General features: G+C 42.3%; 1 protein-coding gene across 2 annotated transcripts in view; it reads right to left on the reverse strand.

Moving 5' to 3' along the window:
* LOC100696184 (transcription factor COE1) overlaps positions 1 to 21,652 on the reverse strand; it is an 88,247-nt gene that overhangs the window by 55,562 nt on the left and 11,033 nt on the right. For both annotated transcript variants that reach the window (XM_005452635.4, XM_005452634.4), the window contains exon 6: positions 20,161 to 20,229. In XM_005452635.4, coding sequence (XP_005452692.1) covers positions 20,161 to 20,229 — 69 coding nt within the window. The remainder of the gene's footprint in view (positions 1 to 20,160; positions 20,230 to 21,652) is intronic.

The raw sequence follows: 21,652 nt of genomic DNA on the forward strand, positions 1-21,652 counted from the left end.
TGCGGAACCGACAACCTCTGGGCAACGACTTTTGATTGTGTCTGCTGCGGCTGCTGTCCGACTTGAAGTGACTGCAGTCGTTCTCAGACAGATCGATGAAGGTTTGCAAATAATCTCTTTCTAATTTATAAATGCAGACAGATTGCGAACGTGGAGCAATCAATCTGAGTCAGTTTGCACAGATTAGCGCAACTTGTCTGGGGACTCGACTCAGCTGGTAGCTAACTGGCTGTCCAAATACCTACTGTATGTCAGTTTGTGGTAAAATTGCTATCCTGCAGCAGCTATGTCACTTTTTGTGCAGGAATTTCTGTTGCAAATCTATGAAGGACTAACTGGCCTCTGAATGTATGCAGGTAATGCGAATTTCTGTTTGATGTGAATTTATGTGTATATACAGGCAGCAAAGGATTTGCAATTTTTGCTGATTTATCACATACAAACAGATTGCATGTAAAGAATGTAAGTATTAGCAGGGAGGTAAGGAAGCAGAGAACTGCTCCTCCTTTACTTTTCGTGTGAGTTCAGCTGCTTCCTGGATTGTGTTTTTCCCTCCTCGCTGGGCTGGCTCTACTTTTTTCCTCCTGGGCAAGAGGAGTCATAAACACAGCATGGGATCGCTGTTAAGCAGTTCCTAAAAAACACATTTGCACTTTATTGTCTAAGTGCAGGAGCTCGGCTCTGGTGGGAGAGAAACTAAAGGGAGGGGATCAAATCTGCAGATTGTGTACATTTAATCTCTCTGAGATGAATGAATTTAAGTTAGTGCTGACATGAACAGCTTTTTTAAATTTTAACTTTTAATTTAATAATAACACCCAGCTTTCTGTGGAGGTATCCCCCTGCATTTTTACAAATTAGAAATGAATACTGATGATTTCCTCTCGCGCTGGTTTAATCTTATTTTTCTTTCTCATTCAAATTTATTTTATTTTGTTCTTAAGGTTTTTTGTGGATTGCAGCAGGTCAGTCTATCTGTTTCAGATACAACTGTCCTGATTTGGCAGCTGATGATGCAACTCTGCAGGATTTGAAATGCTACACCGATTGTTTCACAGAGCCACATTGTTAACTTTAACAACATATGACTAATGTTTTTCATAAAAAGCTGTGGGAATGATGAGTTTTGTTAGCAACTGGCTCAGAGGTGGTTGTGGGACAGGTTATTTTGATTATATACATGCTTGATGGTTTAATAGTGTCATACTTTGTGTCAAATACATTACAACCTCAACACCGATGTTCACATTCTTCATAGCCTAACAATGCCTAATGCCATCTGCTCCCAGGCCATCATACAGATGCACTATCCTAGTGTACATTTGGTTTCTTTTTGGTGGTATGTTCCATCATTGTTTACTGCAGTGTTGAAGTGTAATCAAGCTTCTCTGTGGGCATCATTAAAGTTTAATTTGATCTCAGAGAGAGAGATTCCAGCCTTTGCTCTTCGACATTCGAAGGCTTTTTTTTTCACTTAAGTGCTCGAGAAATATTTTACAGAAGTGAGTGCCGTCATCGGTGTGGGCAAACGGTAAATACGCTAGTATCCTGGCCTATACTGTACTCGCTCACACACACATTAACACACACATACACAGGGTGGAATGTGGTAGAATGCAGACCTGTGTGTGTGTGTGTGTTTGTCTTTCCTGCTATTGTCAGACGGAGATTGATACCGCCTCTTGTTACTGACAGACGATTGTCGAAGCTTCCTGAAATAATTATAAAAGGCAACAACAGTAACTCACACACCCTGTTAGCCCGCCTGTCTGTCTGTCTGTCTTTCTGTACTGTACTGTGTCACCCTGCCAGTGGGTCTGACTGTCTGTTTAGCTACGATTAATCAGAAATTTAATGTTTATCAAGTTGTTGAGTCAATACCAGTGGACACAAACTGCTTATACCACAAACAGAAGGAGATGTAGAGAGCAGACTAAACACAATGGAGAGAGGGGCTTAAAGGCAAAAGGTCAGACAGTGAAAAGATGCAAACATCGGTCTGAATCATCACCTCCTATTGTCTGTGTGTCTTAGAATTCAGGAAATGTCATGTCACATTTACACATGCACAGACATAAAAGCTTTAGTTGTAATCAGTCATCTCTGTAAGAATGACCCCGTGAGGCGTTTGCACTCCGCAGATGTGTTTTTGTGTCTGTGTGTGAAACAGTATTCATGTCCTGAATGTTCTGCACAGGAAGTGGCAGCAATCCACTTCCTGTTCAGCTGGAAATCTCATCTGCAGGGCGGGCTGCCCAGGGTGTTACCACACATACAGGCACACATACGCACTGGAGCCCAAATATATGGAAGAGCAACGCACACAAGCACGCACAAACAGCACAAACCAACACCCAGTCTATTTCAGTTTGTCATGTATTGTCACCTGAGCCTACAGTAAATACAAACTCTTTGTTCTCGGCCCAGCACTGCTTAGGGGGCTTTTTCTTTGTGTGTGTGCGCCTGTGTGAGTTTGTGCTCTTCTTATAAGCCGACACCACTATTAATAAATGTTATTTGTAGTCCTGGTAGGAATAAGTGTGTGGTAGGTGTGGTATGTTTTACCAACAAGTTCCACCTATTTATTGTGGAATTATCACAAGATTTTACTAATGTGGGAGCAAATGCATGTTGGAGCACAGTAGGGTAATAACCCAGGCACACCTTGGAAACCTCAGTTTGCTAGGGACAAAGTGTATTCCCCAACCAGTTGGGGAGTGGTTGCTGTGAAACTGGTTGCTAGGAGATATATGGCGCTGCACCAAAAAGCTCCTTGTGGTTGCTTTGGATGCTACAAGATTACTGGCAGTTTGCATGGAGTGTTTGCAGACATGTTGGCATCTTCAATGCAAATTCCACCTAGTGACAGCCAGCAACCACTCATGAACCAGTAGGGGGAAAAACATTGACTGAAGGTAGTGACTGTGACAAAAACAACTACACCAGCCAGCTTTAAACAAGATCTCAGTCTGTTTATTCTAGTAAAACCACTAATCTGGAGATGACAGTGAGATCAACCACTTGTCAGCTGCAGTAAACATTCATGCATATATGCATATATTGTAAAGAAAAGTTTTTTCTGTAAAATCAAATTAATGATTACGATATGCACATTAGGTACCAGCATTGTTATATTATCATCTACATTAAAAGTGCAAATAAAAACAGTAATGCCAAAAATTATGAAAATAAAGGTCAGGGCACAAGTTTCAGAGTTTTCCTGTGAGACTAATTAAAGATTTTTCACCTATTTGTAATCTGAAAAAAGCTGCTTAAAAACAAACTGTTTGTAAACAGACTAAATTAGCGTAATGAAGAGATGATGACATAGAGTAATCTTTAGAGCCCTAATGTCGAGGTAAGCGGCACTAAAGGAGGGAAGAAGGCGACTGCATGCAGCTTTGTTGATCTGATTTAGCGCCTGTAATCACCCAGTGGCTGACATTCATATTACGTAATGTTCAATTTCCATTAAAAGAAAAAAACTTGAGAAATCTGTGAAAATTGTATTGTGTTGCAAGGTGAAATCCACACGTAGTGCACTTCAGCTTTGTTTTTCTTAACCTGATGTCAAGCATTTACTCAGTTGCACAGGCCTTTTATTTATGCTTTAAGTGGCCCTAAAACCTCACAAAGCCAGTGTGTTTAATGACGTCAGTAACACATTTGAGCAGAATACACGCCGCACATAAATAAACAGCTACAGCACAAAACGCAAGATGTTCAAAGATGAGAATTAGCATAAAATAAAACAAAGAAATTAAACTCCTCACCATTTATGTGCGGCTGCTTGTTCGCCGAGGCAAACAGACTGATTTAACTAGTAAATAAAGTCACAACACTCTGGCTGAATCTCCTGAGATTTAACCTTAACCCTGGAGAGTGTTGCATAACAGCAACAAACTTGACAGATAAAACACAGGCTGTTAGCACCCTCCCCACACACACACACACACCCACACCCTTACCCCCCTCTCCCCAGTGTTTGACTAGACAGCAGTATCCAAACACAGGGACTCCTCACTACACTGACTTTACAAGGACTAATTACCGGCTGGCACTGAGTGTAGACAGATGGTAGAGAGAGAGAGAGGTGGAGAAGGAGTACACAGGGAGGCAGAGAGAAGATATATTTTGTCGCTCAAGTGTATACGTGAGTGTGTGTGTTGGTGTACATAAGCTAATTTGCGTCAATAATTATCATCCACCCTGCAGCAGACAAAAGGACTGCCTAAACATTACTAAGTGATGTCTGATGCCAGCTCCATTCGTCTTCTGCAACAATGTCAGAGCAGTAGATTACTCCTTTGTTGTTTCTTTCATGTCTCTGTGAATAGAAAGCTAAACTGTACGCCGTTTCCTCCTCCCCCCCTCTTAAAAAAACAAAGCATGCAAGCATTTTTTTCTCACATCAGCAAGCAACACATGTACCATACTTTTCAGTCATACATTTCAGGTACTTTCTGAAATGTCACCATTTAGTGCCATTGTCTGGCACTAAACAACAACCAGATTAGCAGACTAGCAGGGTATCCAAGTAGTTTTTGAACACGGTAAAGAATTTAGCAGCTAAAAGCCAGATATCACCATCAGGTGTTGGTGCGCACCATGCTAAGTCACGAGTAATGTGAACTACAGTCATATGAAACTTCATGCTAACTAAAGTTGATAATATGTTGGTGTTTAGGTTGACCGGTTGTCAGAATGCACTAGTTCAAGAAAATGACCTCATGTGCCAGCTATTGCAGCCCCCAGTGGCTGTGTGAATAAGTGCATACATAATTTGTGGCATATATATCTTTATGTCACTATTAGGTTTGAAATTCTGTGCTAAGCAACAAGCAACAACTGAGACAAATCATTACTTTTCACTAACCCTAACACAGTGCTGAAAGCTAACCAAATAACAAAGTGAAGTGAAACTAAACAGAGTTTACCAAATAAAAGGGAAACTTTAACTTTATTTAACTTTCTCCTGGTCAAATATTCAGAGTGTTCTCCCGGCATTCTACCGTTTTCATGCTGTTTCACTCTTTTAAGACTGGAAACACTGTTTCAGAAACAATGACATTAGTAAGATACACCGCCACTAACACTGTGTGTTTGGGAGATTTGTTGGTCATTCCAAGAGTAGGTGGTGTATCCAAACTGGAACTGTATTTTATGAATAAACTGAATACATCTTGCTTAATAAAAATAAAAAATAAAAAAAATCAGTGGGTAGTCTGCTTGTTGTCTATTGATAAATGTGAATAAGTGGTTCTCTTATGGGCAGCACGGTAATGCAGTGGTTAGCACCGGTGCCTCGGGCTGTGAACATGCTCGCTGGCTGGAGCTTTTCTGTTTAGTTTGCATGTTTTCCTGCATCTGCTTGGATTTTCTTTGGGTGCTCCGGTTTCCTCCCACAGTCCAAAGACTTGCCTGTTAGGTTAATTCATTATTCTAAATTGGTTGTATGTGTCATGTCGGTTTCAGTGGTCTTTCTGTTTCACTGCGAAAGACTGGCAACCAGCCCAGAGTGTATCCCACCTCTCAGTCAAGCTAAGGCTCCAGTCACGCAAGCCTAGAGACAACTTGGCAAACCCCCTGCCATCCACCCTTCACTAGAGTAAAATATGTATTCCCCAACCAGTTGCTTATCAGTCACAAAGAGGTATTCGGTGCTCCACCTAAACTTCTTTGCAATTGCTTTGGCCTCTTGAATATTGGGTCCTGGAGTTTGCATGGAAGATCCTTGCTTGTTTGCAAACACTTACCAACTAGCTTCTAAGCAGTAGTGTAATTGTAAACCATAAAGTTGTGCTATTTGAAATGTGTTAGTTGCCGCAGTGAGGTACAACTGTTATTCTGAGGCAAAAGTTTTACTTTTCTGGTTTAAGTCACACATTTTCCAAGCGTCACTGCCATTTGGTAATTAGTCAGGGACTGTTTGCTTACAAATCGGCATCTTCCATGCAAACTAGGAGTGACTGTGATAATCTGCCAACCAAAGCAATGCAAGGAGGGTTTTTTGTGCCAGTGCCCTCTTTACAACCAATTTCACCTGCCAACTGCCAGAAACTTCCAGCAACAACTCACCAACCAATTGGGAAATACACTTTTTTCTCCAGTGACTGAGGCCTAAACGGTGACCCTGTAACAATAAGCATACAGGGTACAGATAAGCAATAAAGACGATGGATGGAGACACTTGCTTAGAGCAGAACAGTTGTTAATACTTGAATTATTCCTACAAGTCAAGTCAAAATATTTAATGCTGCTGCAGAGGAAAAACCTGAAAGAGACAATAAAACACTCAAACTGACTTTTCCTGTATCTAAATGTAACAAAGCGTCTCTCTAGAATAATTAAATCTGTGTGCTGTTTTCAGACTCCGGTGCCCTCCTTTAGTCTAAACCTCGGCTGTAGTTGAGTTATTTCTCTTACTGTCTGTGCACTTTGCACTTCTCCTCTCATCCTGCTGAACTCAAGCCTTCACATTTTTCAGCCCTCTCCCGCTTTTTCAGCATGACTTCCCTTCCCCGACCCTCAGTTATTCCTTCTCTGCATCCCCCCATTGCTCTCTCCTCGCACCCCTCTCGTTAGCCGGGTATAAATCTCCAGAACTAACCCAGTAATTTAACCAATTAGCATCTCAGATATGAAGGTGGCATCTAAATTACGACGGTGCAGAATAGTGATGCATGTGGCCCCGGCTGCTAAATTTACAACCTCTCGTTACATATTCAACCAGCATAAATCAAGCGTTCCCCACTGACACACGGCCTTATGGGTAGGCACGGGCCGAGGTGGAGGGAACAGTCCCGGGGATGCGAGTTAGTTAATCATGTGGAAATAAGAAGCATAACCTAGATTCGCAGACACACACACACACACACACACACACACACCAATAAAACACATAGTAAACCTTTCTGAATACACACTTTTCCACATACACACTCACATACACACATGCTTGCAAAAACAATACATTATATAAACAAACACAAACAAAACAAAGTAATCACAAAATTAAAAACAATGCAACACAGAATCTAAGCACAAATGTTTTGTTTTAGGCACCTCCCTCACCTTCCCTCTCTTCCTCTACCTCCTGCCAACACACGCACACACACACACACACACACACACACACACACACACACACACACACACACACACACACACACACACACACTCCTGCCTAAATGAGTGTTTCCGTGTGTTGATGGGCAAGACAAAGAGCCCATGCAGTAACCACTGCGTGTGTGTGTATGTATGTGTGAAGGCTTGTGTGCCTCTGTTGTTATCTCAGCGCGTGGTTTCAGCAGCAGTGCGCGGCGTCTGGTCCTCACAGCGGCGGTGGCGACAGCGAGTGAGTGATAACTGTAGTAAAAGTGTAGTAAACAGTCTGAGTGATGGCGGCTGTCGGCGGGGCCAATTGAGCGTGTGACATCAGCCGTGACACATCAGTGGAGAAGCACAACGGTAATGACAGCATCGCCACGCAGTGCGCTCAGGCTATCTGTTACTGCTTAACAGCCGCCACACACGCACGCAGGCACAGACACCGCACACACACACATAATGAACATATAGTCGCTGATGGGGATAAATCTGACTTTCAGCTGCTCAGAACCTGCAATTGCTCTGAAACTGCTTCCAAGTCATGAAAGAGAATTTGTTTTTTTCTGTATGGGGGAAGGATAGAGGTAACTCAAAGCAGGGGAATCTTAGGGTTTAGGTGTAGCTGAAGGGTGAAAGGTCATGAGCTCGACTCCCTGGAGAAACACTACAAATGCTGCTGCTCCCACTCTGAGCATCATTATAACCCCCCACATACACAGACACCACATACCACAAATCATTATAACATGTAGTCTTATAATGAGCTGGTCACCTTCTAAACCTTCTAAAAACGAATCCCCTGATGCCTCTCTCTCACACCCTCACCTACCAGCCTCCCATGAGACCCGCCGACTGCAGGGGTCTCATAATTAGACACGGGGACACAGATATGGGAAATACAGACTCATTCAGCACTGAATGAAGAATATGGCCCACAGACAATACTTAATGTAAAAAGGATCCTGTGAGTCAACTAAACTATCAGGTAAACAGTCAGGTAATCTATCAGTGTGTTCCATTTGAAGTCAGAAGTCGGAATTTCTCAGATCCCAGTCGGAGTTTTCAACTGGAGCAATCCCCCTATCCCCGACTTCACAATCCAAGATGGCAGCAGTGCATGTAAACAGTAGTAAAACTGTGAATCTTTGCAGCCACTGTTGTCTATTTATGACTCGCAAAATAAGCCATGCACAGCGCACTGATCATGAACATGCCGCAGCTGTGCTTTCAAATCACAAACATTGTTCTGTCTTGCTACTGATGTTTGAATGGCTCCACACAAATACTCCTTTACCTTACTTTTCTACTTTACCACTGGAACATTCTCATCTCAGCAATGATGTCACTCCGAACTCTGACAGGAAATGAGCATCATGGGCCTTCTTTTCATTAGGTTGTCATTTAGAGTTCAGTCTAACAAATTCTCGTCCTTTTATCTTTTGATGCATCATGTTGCATCATTAGCAAATGACTAGAGAACAAATACGACTGCAACCTCCAAGTAGCTGGGAAAAATCGGAGGTTGCACGCTGAATTTTTTCACACTCAGCAACCAGTTGCAAATAGTTGCGGCAACTGCTTTCGATTGCACAGGTCGCCTCAGGGGAGGCAACCTCTCCATACAACTAGGGCCCAACTCAGACTGACTCCAGTCACTCTCAGACAGACTGGCAAAGGTGTGAAATCTGAGTCAGTCTGCGCTGATGAGTGCAACTGCTACGCGTCTCCTGCAGAAGGGGACTCGACTCAGCCAGTTGCCACCTGGTTGGTTTCTGGTCATATCCCAGTATGAAAGCAAGGTTGCTAAGCACCTATGTCACTGTTCTGCAGCTGCACTATGACAATATTTGTGGAAGAACTTCTGAAGTTCTGTTTCACATCTGTGAGGTTCGGGCTGGATTCTGAATGTAAGTAATTAGTGTTAATTTCTGCATGTGTAGATGGCAACAGATTTGTAATTTTCACCAATTTGTTGTAAACAGATTGCACAAAATTGATTTATTTTATTATTTTTAAGACAACAACTGGTGCCCATCTTTTAAGCAACCATTTCAAAAGCAACAAGAGTTCACCTCATCGCACACAGTCGCAGTAATTTTGGTTGTGCCGTGGTCTCCCTAGTGTGACTGTAGCACAGGACACTATATTTCTAATGAGATGACATCACTCAGGTTTTCAGTTTTTATGGTAATCGTCTGTAAAAGCTAGGTGCAGCAAGAACTGTCAGCAGTGAGGTTTGTGGGTAAGGATTAGTGGTGACTGCTCCCTGCCGAGAAATATCACATGTTGCCAGCTGAAAGTGCTTCCAGGAGGATCTTGTTTCCATAAAGACACGTGAGGAACACATCAGAACTAACATGGAAGACAGTGAGACATTCACCAGTGCTCTTCTAACATCTCCTTATCCACGACTACATAGTTGATGTTTATTTACTAAAGAGCCACATAGGAGATGTCATATTAGTGAGTTATCACAAGGTAATTATGAATTCATAATTAAACAAACCGATGTAACGCAACACTTTCTTCTTCTTCTTGAGTCGTTTGCGATTAAAACTGTAATTACTCATTAATTACTCATCACTCCATGTTAAGTTGCTGTTTTTCTGCTGCCTCGAGGAGGGAAGCATCATACATAGAAGTTACCCATCAATCATAAAAAACTATGAGTATGATGCTTCACTTTACATGAAAGTGAAAAAGAGGCAGTAATTATCAGTACATCCTTATTTCTGAGGAAATACGTGCTACTAACTCAGTAATTACTTCCTACTTCCTTGTTCTCAATTACTATGTTACCATGTATTTCTCTGTTATCTTAAAGGAAAGCCATATTATTTTATACCCGCGAGGTTTTTGTTATTAATTAAATGATCAACTTTCATTTTACAGCCAATTAGAAACAATTTCTCCTTTTTATGTATAAGTATCACAGTGTCATGACAGAAATATGGCGTTTGCAGCATAAAACTCACATAACAGGTGGTATTTTTAGCCAATAAAAAGACTGTGATGGTTAACATAGAAACAAGAATAACAATGGGTCCATCATAAAAACATGACATGTGGCCATTATTATCTGAATTATAGTTTTGGACATAATTTTGTGGACATTAATTTGACTAAGGTGTTTGAATGTCTTTTTCTGTCTGTTAACGTGAGGAACAAAGTTTTTTCAAGGCTTTAGGAGCAGTTTCTCATAAAAGCCAGCATTATAAATACTTTGAGAAGACCAGTTATGTTTATGCCAGACCCACAGGTCACAGAGAAGAAATGCAGATTTAGAGCAAAAAAAGAAAACGTCTTTCATTTTAAATAAACACCCGGATGATAGAGGCGGATTTGAGACTCAAGCTTGCAAACACCTACGCAGCCTGACCCGAGTTCAAGTGTTTCTATCTCTCTTTCTCTCGCTCCGAGAAAGATACAGAGGCAGAGGGAGAGAGAGGGAGAGAGCAGCATTTAACCTCAGAGGGTCAGACCGAAAAAAAAAAAAATCAGCTGAAATTCTCTGTGATCAATATGTCCAAGAAATACACACACCCACACAGTGCTGCCACGGAGGACACCCATGAGCATCAGCACTCAGATACACATGAGCCATCCCTAATAGGCGCACACAAGCTAAAAAAACCTAAACACTTCACTGTAACACACACACGCAGACACACAGTGGAAGAAGAGCTGGCCACAGCTGCGCTCTCCTCATGAGCGCAGCACTAACTGACGGCTAATCGATTAGTGCTTGGTGACCTCTGACCCCACTAGCTTCCTGTCTGACAGATTACACCTCCGCAGTTCCATAGGACTGCATTCGCCTGCCTCGGTTTGTGTGTGTGTGGTTTTGGGTTTTTGTTATATTTTTTTTTTGTCTCCACAATGGAACAAAAATAACAGAAACATCTCTCAAAGCAGGGTGGTCCATCTCACAAGCACCACATGCATGAACTTGCATGTAATATTACAGTAAATGTGTGATTATGTGAGTCAAGGAATTTTCTTTCTTTCTTTTTTTTTCTTGTCTATAGCAGCGCAAAACATAGTGTTTGTTGTTGTTTGGGCGTGTGCTATGTGTTACTGTGGTGACACAGACGGTGCGCAGATCAGGCAGCTCAGACTGGGAGGGGTGGTGTGTGTGTGTGTGTTCATGTGTGTGTGTGTGTTAGGAGGTAGATAACAATGCCCCTCTCGGCAGGACACTGGTGCTCTCTTCCTGGTTCGCTCTACACGGGAAACACTGCCCCAACACACACACACACAGAGGCACACACAGATATTTATACCTGTATGGGTTGCAATGACTTCACCAGCTCGCCCTGCACAGCCGAACAAAGGGAAACAACAGCAAACTAGTGTCCCTTCACACATAGAGGAGAGTGTAGAGCTTGCAGACTCAGCCGTCCGTTAGATCAGACAAGGTTAGCATTTTTATTCCGACACGGCTATTAATAATGAAATGATGCATGGCTGGCACATTCATACTCTCCTCCCCTTTCCTCCCCTCTCTTCTCTTCTACAAATTCCTTCTTACAGTTGTACAAACTCTCATACAGTAGGTAAACACACTCCTGCTCGGCCTCCCAAAACACATCAACCACAAGTTCACTTTGTGGTAAAGGGGGGAAAAAATTCCCAGTCTCATCAGAGTGTCAGTTAACAAGTATATATATGTATGTGTGTGTGTAATCTGCAGGGAGTTTCCAGATAAACTAAATGTGTTTGCTTTTTAATGACAGAGCTTAAGATATTCACACACACATGCACACACTCCACCGCCAACCACCTATCATGAATGAGCCACTCTGTATGCTTACCTCAATACCGTGTGTGTGTGTGTGTGTGTGTGTGTGTGTGTGTGTGTGTGTGTGTGTGTGTGTGTGTGTGTGTGTAAGAGAGACTAATCGCTGTCCAGTAATGGCAGCATGCTAAGAGAGATCTCTGTGTAGGAGCCCAGAGGCCTTTAGCCACAGTCTCATCGCCCACCTGGAGGTTATCCACATACCACACCAATGCACACGCTCACACGTCAGCTAGTCTTTTGTTAGCCTGCCAGAGAGCCACAGAAGTCAGTCCATTGGTAGGTTACATAATCCCTCTCTGACTTAATTAATCAGTAAGTTTGTTGATCAATCAGCCAAGTGAGTAAATCAGTCAGTAGGTTAATTAGTCATTCAGCTAATTTGTCAGTTAACTAAATGAAAAGGCGTGCCTTCTGTTCCACGTCGTGATTTTTTCCCCTTACCTGATGTGATAACACACTATGGCATCTATACAGTGCACTGTGAGGCTTGAACTAATTTCTGAGACAATGTGATTCAAAAGTCTTTTACGGGCCTATGTAAAAAAGATTTTTTGTAGTTTAAATCCATGCCCGCATCACCTTTGCAGAGCTGAACATGAATTTGGGTAAAAATTCAATTAAGCTCCTCTTTAAATATTTATACGTTTACTATGTCAGAGATTAAAATACTTGAACGTTTGGTTTTTTAAATCCTCAATGGGCTCATTTTTCATTGTGCAGTTTAGTAGTCAAATATTTATTAGTGGACAAAAAAATAAAAATCCAGTGCACCACTCACCCGCTGCTGAAAACAGTTGTAGTTTTTGACAACAAGGAGACACCTAAAGTAATCGAGGCATCACTACAGCTTTGAAAGGAACAGATGGGAAAATCTTTGAGGCCCTCGTGTCGTGTTTGTAGCTTTTAGGGTAACGTGATCCCTGCCTAAGGGTGGTTATGTACACTGGGGTGGGTGGGTGGGTGGGGTACCGGGAGACAGGAGCAGGAAGGGGAGGATGAGAGAGGTGAAAGAGGAGGAAATGGGGAGAAAGGAAAAAAGGAAAAAGGTGTATGTGTGTGTGTGTGCACATATTACACATCTGTGTGGACTCTCTTCAGTTTTGCCCTTCGGCAGTTTTCTTTCTGACACTCCACGCCCGATTCAAATAATACAGAAAGACAGAAAGCCTGATGGAGAAACTTGGCTCTTAAAAAGAAGTTGGAATTAGAATTATTCCGATTTAAAGACAATACAAAGGAAAATGTTCGGGGAAAAAAATGAAAAGAAAGAAGAAAAAGTAGATAGATAAAGACAACAACACATATCTCCATCTCTGAACCTAAACAAGCTCCTCGGCGTTAGTTTAGACAGTTAGCGGAGATGAAAATGTGTGTGTGCATGTGTGTGTGTGTGTGTGTGTGTCCATTAAAACAAGCAGTCAAACTAAATCAGCAAGTAATGTGAATGCCGAGCTTCTAAATGCTGGGACAGGTGCAGACTGAGAGGCTAAATGAGAGAAATGAATAAAACATAGTCCTCTCTGCCTCTTTCTCCCTCTCTCTTATACACCGTTAAACACACACACACAAACACAGACAGAGAGAGAGAAGCGAACAGTGGCATTATGTCAATAGTATGAATAATTCCCAGCAGTCGTCATCTCTAAGCAACCGATGACCTTTAACACAGGAAGTGATACTGCACCTCGAGAGCGTGAGCTGGAGAGAAGAATCAGGCTCAAATAATTAAATAAGTGTGTGGTTATGAAGTGCGGGACATCTTCACAAACCAGCCAAAGAACCTCAGTGCCATCCTCCACACTCACGGAAACACCGAGAATAAATGATGAAGTTTATCTGGTTAAATTCATTTACATTATCCTCCAAAAAAAAGCGCAATAAATTTTATAACCACCTAAAAATGACTATATTTGTTGATGCAATCTGTATCGGTAAATATGTCACAAAGAGAACATCTCACAGGACTTCTGGCACCAAAAAGGATAACTTCATGGAAGCTTGTTTACTGAACTCACCATTTCTAATAGCAGTGACAATAAAAAAAAAAATGGAAATTAAGGAAAATGAAAGTAAGTAACCATAACCGAGCCAGTGAGACTGATGGAAGCAGACAAACCTGGCAACCCAAGAAAGGCAAATGATGCCACTTCTCCCCCAAAACACAAGACAACACTACATATTGCGTAAAGATACAAAGAAACCAGCAAATTCTACAACAAGATGAAAGTAAAATCAAAGAAATTTAACGAAACAACTCTCGGGATTTATCTCAGAGAAACACTCACCCAGAAGAAGTAAAAAAACACCACTTTGAATGTCTTCTTCACCATCGACAGTGTAAAACCATGATACTGCACTGCACTGTCATGTTGGCTTATATATAAAGTTTCTTTAGTCATTTGTGTCTTATTCAGTATATATACAACCAAGCATTGGCGTTTTTCCAGGGAAAAAAAATCAATAGCTGACACTGAAACCTTTAATTTTTGGATTATGCCTTAAAAATAGCATCTGTGATTTTCAGCTGCCTCTTCAATTTAAAAAAAAAAAGAAATCCAATGTGCTGTTAATGCATTTTTTTTACATTTTACAGTTCATCATTGTACCTGTACCTAATTATGCTGATGCCAAGCAAAGCAAATTAGAATTTGAGAGGATGAAGATCTGAAGGAAAACAGGGCAAAGACGGAAAAGAGCGATGAGGACGGGTCAAGAAAGGAGGAGGCATATTCTCTCACAGTCTATTTTAGATGTGCGTGTGTGTGTTAGTGTGTGTGTGTGTGTGTAGGCTACATGTCAGACAGTGACAGTTGAGCGAACAGTGACATACCAGGTTGGCAGAGATATTTTGGTAACTAGGACAAGTGAGAGTGAGAGAGAGAGAGCGATAGTGAGGAAGACAAAGGCGGAAAAGATGAAGAGATCGTTTAGAAGATCCCTCTCACTTTCTGTCGCCTTTCTTCACCTCACCCCTCCATCTGCCCTCCCTCCTCCTCCGCCTCCTCCTCTCTCCTCCTCTATCTGATTGACAGCGCCCCCTCCTCACCCACCCTGTGCTCTTTGATTGACAGGACTCCCCAGACTGAGGCTCTTATCCCCCTGAAACAAACCTGGCTCTGCTCCTCCTCCTTTCTCTCTTCTGTCTGCCTAGACAAGCTCCCACTCTCCTCACCCTCCTCCCCCTCCTCTTACTCCTCCTTTCTTCCTTCTGCTCCCTCTAAATGCCATCTTATCATCTTCACCTCCTCTTTCTGTCGTCCCTCCATCCCTTCCTCTTTCCCATCATCTCTTGCTCAAGCTCTGACCCCTCTTAACCCTATAGATTACACACACACACACACACACACATAGGGAACCCCTTAAACCCCGAGGCTTATGTGGGCCCCTTTAGACTTTGAGAGGACACACACACACACACACACATTCACACACACCGGTATCCGTAGCACCCCTACACACAGAAAAACACACACTCAAACTGCCTTCCTCGCGCCGCGACACTCGTCTAAGCCCTGAACACACACCACCTGAGACTATAACCCCCTCAAACTGCTCACACACACACAGTCTGAGCCTATTAAGCCAATTGTAGCAGTCTAAACAGGCACAAAGCTGAGCAGTGAGGTAGGTAACCCCTCAGGGCCACGGAGACGAAAACAGAGTCAAAGAAAGAAAAAAGGAGGTTGGGAGAGGGAGCAAAGCAGAGGGGTGTGGAGAGAGAGGGTGAGGTGAAGCAAAGGCATGGAAAAAAGGGAGGAAAAGGAGGAAACAAGAAAGGGGGAAGTGGAAGTGATGGAGGAAAGTAAGAGAAAAAGGGGTGATGAGGATGCTGAGCGATTAAAAAAAAGACAGTAAGAGTTACAAGTAGAAACTGAATGGCAGTCACACACACATACACACACACACCCAGAGGAGAAGAGTGGTTGTGGCTCTTTAGGAGTCAAGCAGGCGTATGATAGGATAGCGTTGCATGTCGTTAACCCTATATTAACCCTGAGAGGCAGTGGGATGCTCAGTGTGCTATAACAAGGATTAACTGGGCCACACACACACACTCACAGATACACTCATACGTACATGGTACGATGGGCTAGCTGTCAGTCACACACATGTGCGGACAAGGACTGAGAGACACGCAATGAGCTGTCAGTCACTCTCTTTAACGTCACGTCTTTTAATAGTTCGTACACACAAATGTTTGAATTTGTTAAAGCATGAGTAATGTGTTTAAATGAGCGTGAGGCTTAACTCTGTTCACATGTCGATGTAACGTTTACATGGTATGTAGATAAGTGTGCTTATGCATATCTCTTCATCTGCCAATAACCCACTGCAGACTTGGCTATAGCAACATTTTGGAGCCTTTTCTCTCTACTGTGCGCTGTATATGCTATAATGTAATATCAGTTTCACTTGGCTGAAACCATCCCTGCAGAAGCGTTGGGCAGCATTTATACAATGCAACAGTATCCAGGTCTTAGGGCAGTGGTTTCTTTTCTTTCTGAGAGCTTTCTTTCCAATTTTATGCTGATATGGGGCTCATTTTAATGTGAGTGCAGATACTCTTCTTTCCTCCAGCATCTCCACAAAAGCCTTTGCTGTTGTTCTGGGATTCGTTTGCTTTGTTCACACATTAGTTTCACGGAAACAGAATGCATCTCCTTCCTAAGTATTACGACTGTTGCCCGATCCCATGGTATTTATACTTACATACTATTGTTTGTACAGATGAACATGGTAGCTTTCAGGAAATTGCTCACGAGGATGAACAAGGTTTCTGGAACGTCACAATTTTTTTCCAGTGTCGGGGCTGTTTCCTTTGGTTTTCCCATGATTTCAAGCAAAGGGGCCAAGACACACGTCGCACTGACTCTGATCATGCTGATTAGCTCATTACAGGCTTCTAACGCTAGTGAGCAAGTTTTCAAGCTGTTTTAATAGCACACTTACTTAAAGTGCCTGACAAAGTAGTGGACTGGTGGTCCATACATTCACGTGGAAAAGAAAGTTTCTACAGGACTCTTTGTATTCCTTTGAAAAATGAAATTGTCGTATGTCTGTATGACTTTGTCAGCCTTTCACATTGTGAAGGACTTAATTTCAGCCCACTCTTCCTTACAGCATCGCTTCAGTTCACTGAGGTTTTTGCACAGCTCGCTTAAGGTCCCACCACAGTATTTCAGGCAGGTTGAGGTTTGGACTTTGACTTGACCATTGCAACACCTTCATTCTTTTCTTTTTCAGCCATTCTGCTATAGATTTTCTGCTCTGTTTGAGATCATTGTCCTGTTTCGTGACACATTTTCAGCAAAGCTTTAGCTGTCAGACACTTGGCCTCACATTTGAGTCTTAGTGCTGTGCATTACGACCAAACATCTCCACTTTGGTCTCATATGTCCAAAGGACATTGTTACAGAGGTTTTGTGGTTTGTTCAGATGCAACTTTCCAAACCCAAGCCGTGAATAAACGCTCCAGACCACCAAATTGGTGGCGCTCACATCTGCTGATGGTCAGTTAAGTGCATTAGCATCCCTCATCCCACATTTTCACATAACCATAAATGTCGAATGCGGAGCTTAGCACATGCACATCTGCATGTTGTAGCTTCATACTATCACCAGAGGGCAGTGTAAAAAAAACAGATTAAGATACTCTTGTTTATGTTTGTGCTGTTTTAGTTGAGCCGTTGAAAAGAAGGAATTTATCACAGACATCTTTGTAGCGAAGACGCTCTTTTTTGTTTCATTTCTTCTTCATAGCGAAACATTGGCATTACCTTTCAGTTCAAGCCAAATTGTCAACCAATCTGGATTGTACCTTTTTAATTTTTAATTAATTATTATAGCTAAATGCAGCATACACTTGAGTATGTATAACCACAGATGCAGGGAGATATATCTGCTAAGCCCTTAATGTTTTCATTGTAACTGTTTAAAATAACTATTAAAGTTACATTTTGAATATTTCTTTTGAGTGGGTGAGTTAATTTGAGCTCTCCTTCTGTTTACAATCAATGACACTTTAAGCTGTTATTTTGACTTTGCCTCATTCTCTCTCCACATGTTTGCGTCAAACAGCAGAGCTCCAGATGTTACACCAAGAGGCTGTGAACCACTGCAAAGTGGAGGGGGCAACAGGAAGTATCCCACGGTATCCACGGTAACCTTGACATTCCATCTTGACCAAGTTCCCTGACATCTCCCACAATTCACTCTGCTTTTCTCCTCCTGCCGTGGAAAATGAGACACACACCCCTGTGTGTGTGCGCGCACACACACACACACACACACACACACTTCAATAGTCATCAAGCATCAATGTAACAAACAGTGACACACGTATTATGATTATGCAGCTATTACTTTGTCAGCTTGTGTCTAATATATCAGCTATTCTTTTAGGGGCCAAACCCAAGCCTTGGCCATCAATCCACACACGCAGATTACATACGCACTTTGCAGGCAAATATATAAAAGGCTGTAAGCTGAGACGTTTGAGATAGCTGACAAAACAGGAGAGTAGGGCGGTGGTGCGGCAATACCTATAATGTCCTCCACGAACACACAAATGCACGTATAGCGCATGACACACACACATGTTTGTGCACTTAATAAGATTTCTCCAAACACAAAGAAAAAGAGCAAAGAGGAGTTTTGCACTGTATAGAGCGAAACCTTGTACGTCCCCTCCAAAGTAGCGAGAATCAAGAATCTCATTCATGCCAAATTATCCCTGTAATAACCTTTATGACCTCTGTTTGCGGCGCTGATCACACTGATGTTTGTCTTTATGAACCTTTAGTGAAGAAGCACTGAAGGACAGTCTGTAGATACAAAGCTGAGAGTCTATGGTGTGATTACTGTTCATCAGACGCTCATAAGCCACAATATTTAAACCTCTGTTTCAATTGTGTGATTCCTCACGCCACACAATGGGGGTATGCTTAGGGCTAGGGCATGAGAACACTGTCAGTGTATCGTCTGGGTCCTGTGAGTTGTGGAGTGTTATCTCCTTATATCTCACTTGCTCTAGCACATCTTACATGCAGTATGCTTGATTGGACTGGAATCTGGAGATCTGGATATCCCGAGGCAGGGTCAAAACCCCGAGCTCTTTGTCGTGTTTCTTGAGCCATTCCAGAGAAGTCTTTGCAAGAGTACTAGTGCCTCAGGGAGTGTGCTTGGGCTGCAACAGGGTCTAGATGCTGTGAAAGTAATATCCACATGAATGCCGGCAGCCACTGCACTGTAACAAGAAGATCTGAGGTATTTACCTCATCTGTCAGTGCTTTTAATGTTGCAGATGATCAGCTTATATTACAATTGCCAAAAATCTTTCACAAACTGAAACTCAAACATCTGGTCATGGTGAAGAAGAAGAAAAAACAACACTTGGTACAAATCTGCAGGAATATGATATTTTGTACAGTGATTTAAGTTGTGTAACAATGTGGTGACAGGGAGTAGAATATTTCACTCCTCTTCCTGTGAATTACTCAAACACATGCAGACAGACCGACAGAACTGCTCGCAGAGGGTTAAAACAACTGCCAAGGAGAAATCAGATTAAAATGAGGTTGGATCTCATTTCAGTTTTTCTCTGTCACTTTTTTTTTTGTTCTTCTTTGCTCATGACCCATTTTTCTGTGCTGCTGCAGGAGAGACAGAAAGAGGGGTGGGGTGGATGTTAAGGGAGGGATAACTTCAGTCCTCTCCTGTGACAGACAGAAGGGAAGAAAGAGAGCGACAGACAGACAGAGACGAGCGGCAGGAAAACAACAGACGACTCCTGCTAGTGAGCTGCTTTGTGTTTTGCGTGACGTAGAGGAAACACACATTCATCTGAGCACTCAAGTCTGAAAGTGCACCTTTGGGATGTAACGGAGCAGCTGATGTGTATTTGTGTCCCCTCTGCACAGATCGATGATTACGTTACTAGAGTGCGCATGTACATGCAGATAAAACCTGTGTGTGTGTATGTGTCTGCAAGTGTAATTCCACACTGTCACCACCCACTCATGAGTCCTGCTGTTTGACTTATAAAAGCACAATTGGTTTCTCAAATGCTTCATCTGAAGCCGCTGATTCTATCGAGGAGTGACAGCAGCTCATCCAAACACACAAACATCCTGTCCCACGGCGCCGTTCAAACGGGTCAGCACACAAACCCTCGTCCACTGTGTGTCTGTGGGTGTGCGCGAGTGTGTGCGTAAGGAGAGAGAGAGAAGAGGCAAAGTGAGAGACAGTACCTGTCGATGATAACAGGGTCTGAGGGTGTCTCATTACGGTTTCCACAGCTCTTCTTGTCACAGCACCGACTACGGGAAGAGAAAAGAAGACCGTCAGGGAAGAAGACACAGGGCAAAGTGGGGGGAAAGTTTGGGCATAGGGTACATTTTATGGAACTTCCAAATTAGAGGTTTAAGTGGGAGTGCTGCAGTGCGTGCCTTTCGTCTGCACTGATAAAACAAATTTATTACAACATCCGCAGAATTTGTCCCAATCTGTCGAAAACAGGCCATCGTGAATTTTACTGGAAGTCTTTCAGAGAAATCTGCCCTGAAAGCAAGGATAAAAATAGACCTGCAAGACAAGGAAAGTGATTGTATAGCAGGATCTGAAGGAAATACACTGTGGGATCGCTGCTTTAACAAATACATTAAAAAAGACACTGCTGGATTTATTGTCAGTTGTGGTTTGTCACACTAGTGGGTAATTTGTTGCTGTGGTCACTGCCTATCATTTCTTTTTCCATTTTCTCCACTTTTTACTGCTGTGCTGGTTGCTACTCATTACCAGTGTTCCCAGTATAAGGTGCACCCTTAACCACAATTTGCCCATCTGGCTCAAACAATGAACTATTAAGATAACAGTTTCATCCGAATCCCATTCAGGTTTTTAGGATTGGGCTCAAATAGATGGTTTAATTTTGTACAGCACATTATAAGAACTACACAGGTAGTAATGTAGCTGAATAGCAAAATAATATAAAGATAAGTTCCAGAGCTCCAGGCACCAAGATCGTGTTTTGGCTTAAAACTGATCTTTTAACAACCTTAACCAGATGTTGCAAAGCTCCATTTTCCATTTTGCAAGATTGCCAGGAGTCCTGCCCCTACATTACACACGCATATACTAACATTACATGCTAGGTCACAATTTTACAGCGTTTATTGTAAAACACTATGCTTTGTGCTGTGGATAGCCACAACACATTTTCCTATGAGACTAGGCTGTAATAGGTCATTACACCTATTTTCATAGCCCATGAAGGTGACTGCATAATATGACTGTAACTCTGGGGTTTTGTAAAGTCTCAGAATAATAACCTCTCCTGGTGTCAATATGATACTGTTGGGGTTATGAAAGGTTAATTAGTTAAAATCCCCTCAACATGTGTTGCAAGAAAATGTTTTCATGAGTACGTAATTAACAAGCTGAGATCATTTAGATGCTTATAGTCAAGTTTTTTCCAAAGGTAACATAACCAACAGCATAATCATCTGGAAATCGAGCGCGAAACAATCTTTCAGTAGCTTTGAATCAGTGAATTTGTTCTTTTTTTTGTCAGATATGTAAATGGCTTGAAAAGAACCTGCAGTCCATCCTAATTGTACTGATGAACCATCAGGTAAAGTGGAGATGGAAACAAAAAAGAACCCTGAGGCTCCAAAAACACGTGGGTGGTATACACGCACGCACACGCATGCACGCACGTACGTACGTGAGAAAAAACCCAAA

Source organism: Oreochromis niloticus, linkage group LG10 (genome assembly GCF_001858045.2).
Source record: "Oreochromis niloticus isolate F11D_XX linkage group LG10, O_niloticus_UMD_NMBU, whole genome shotgun sequence".
NCBI lineage: Eukaryota > Metazoa > Chordata > Actinopteri > Cichliformes > Cichlidae > Oreochromis > Oreochromis niloticus.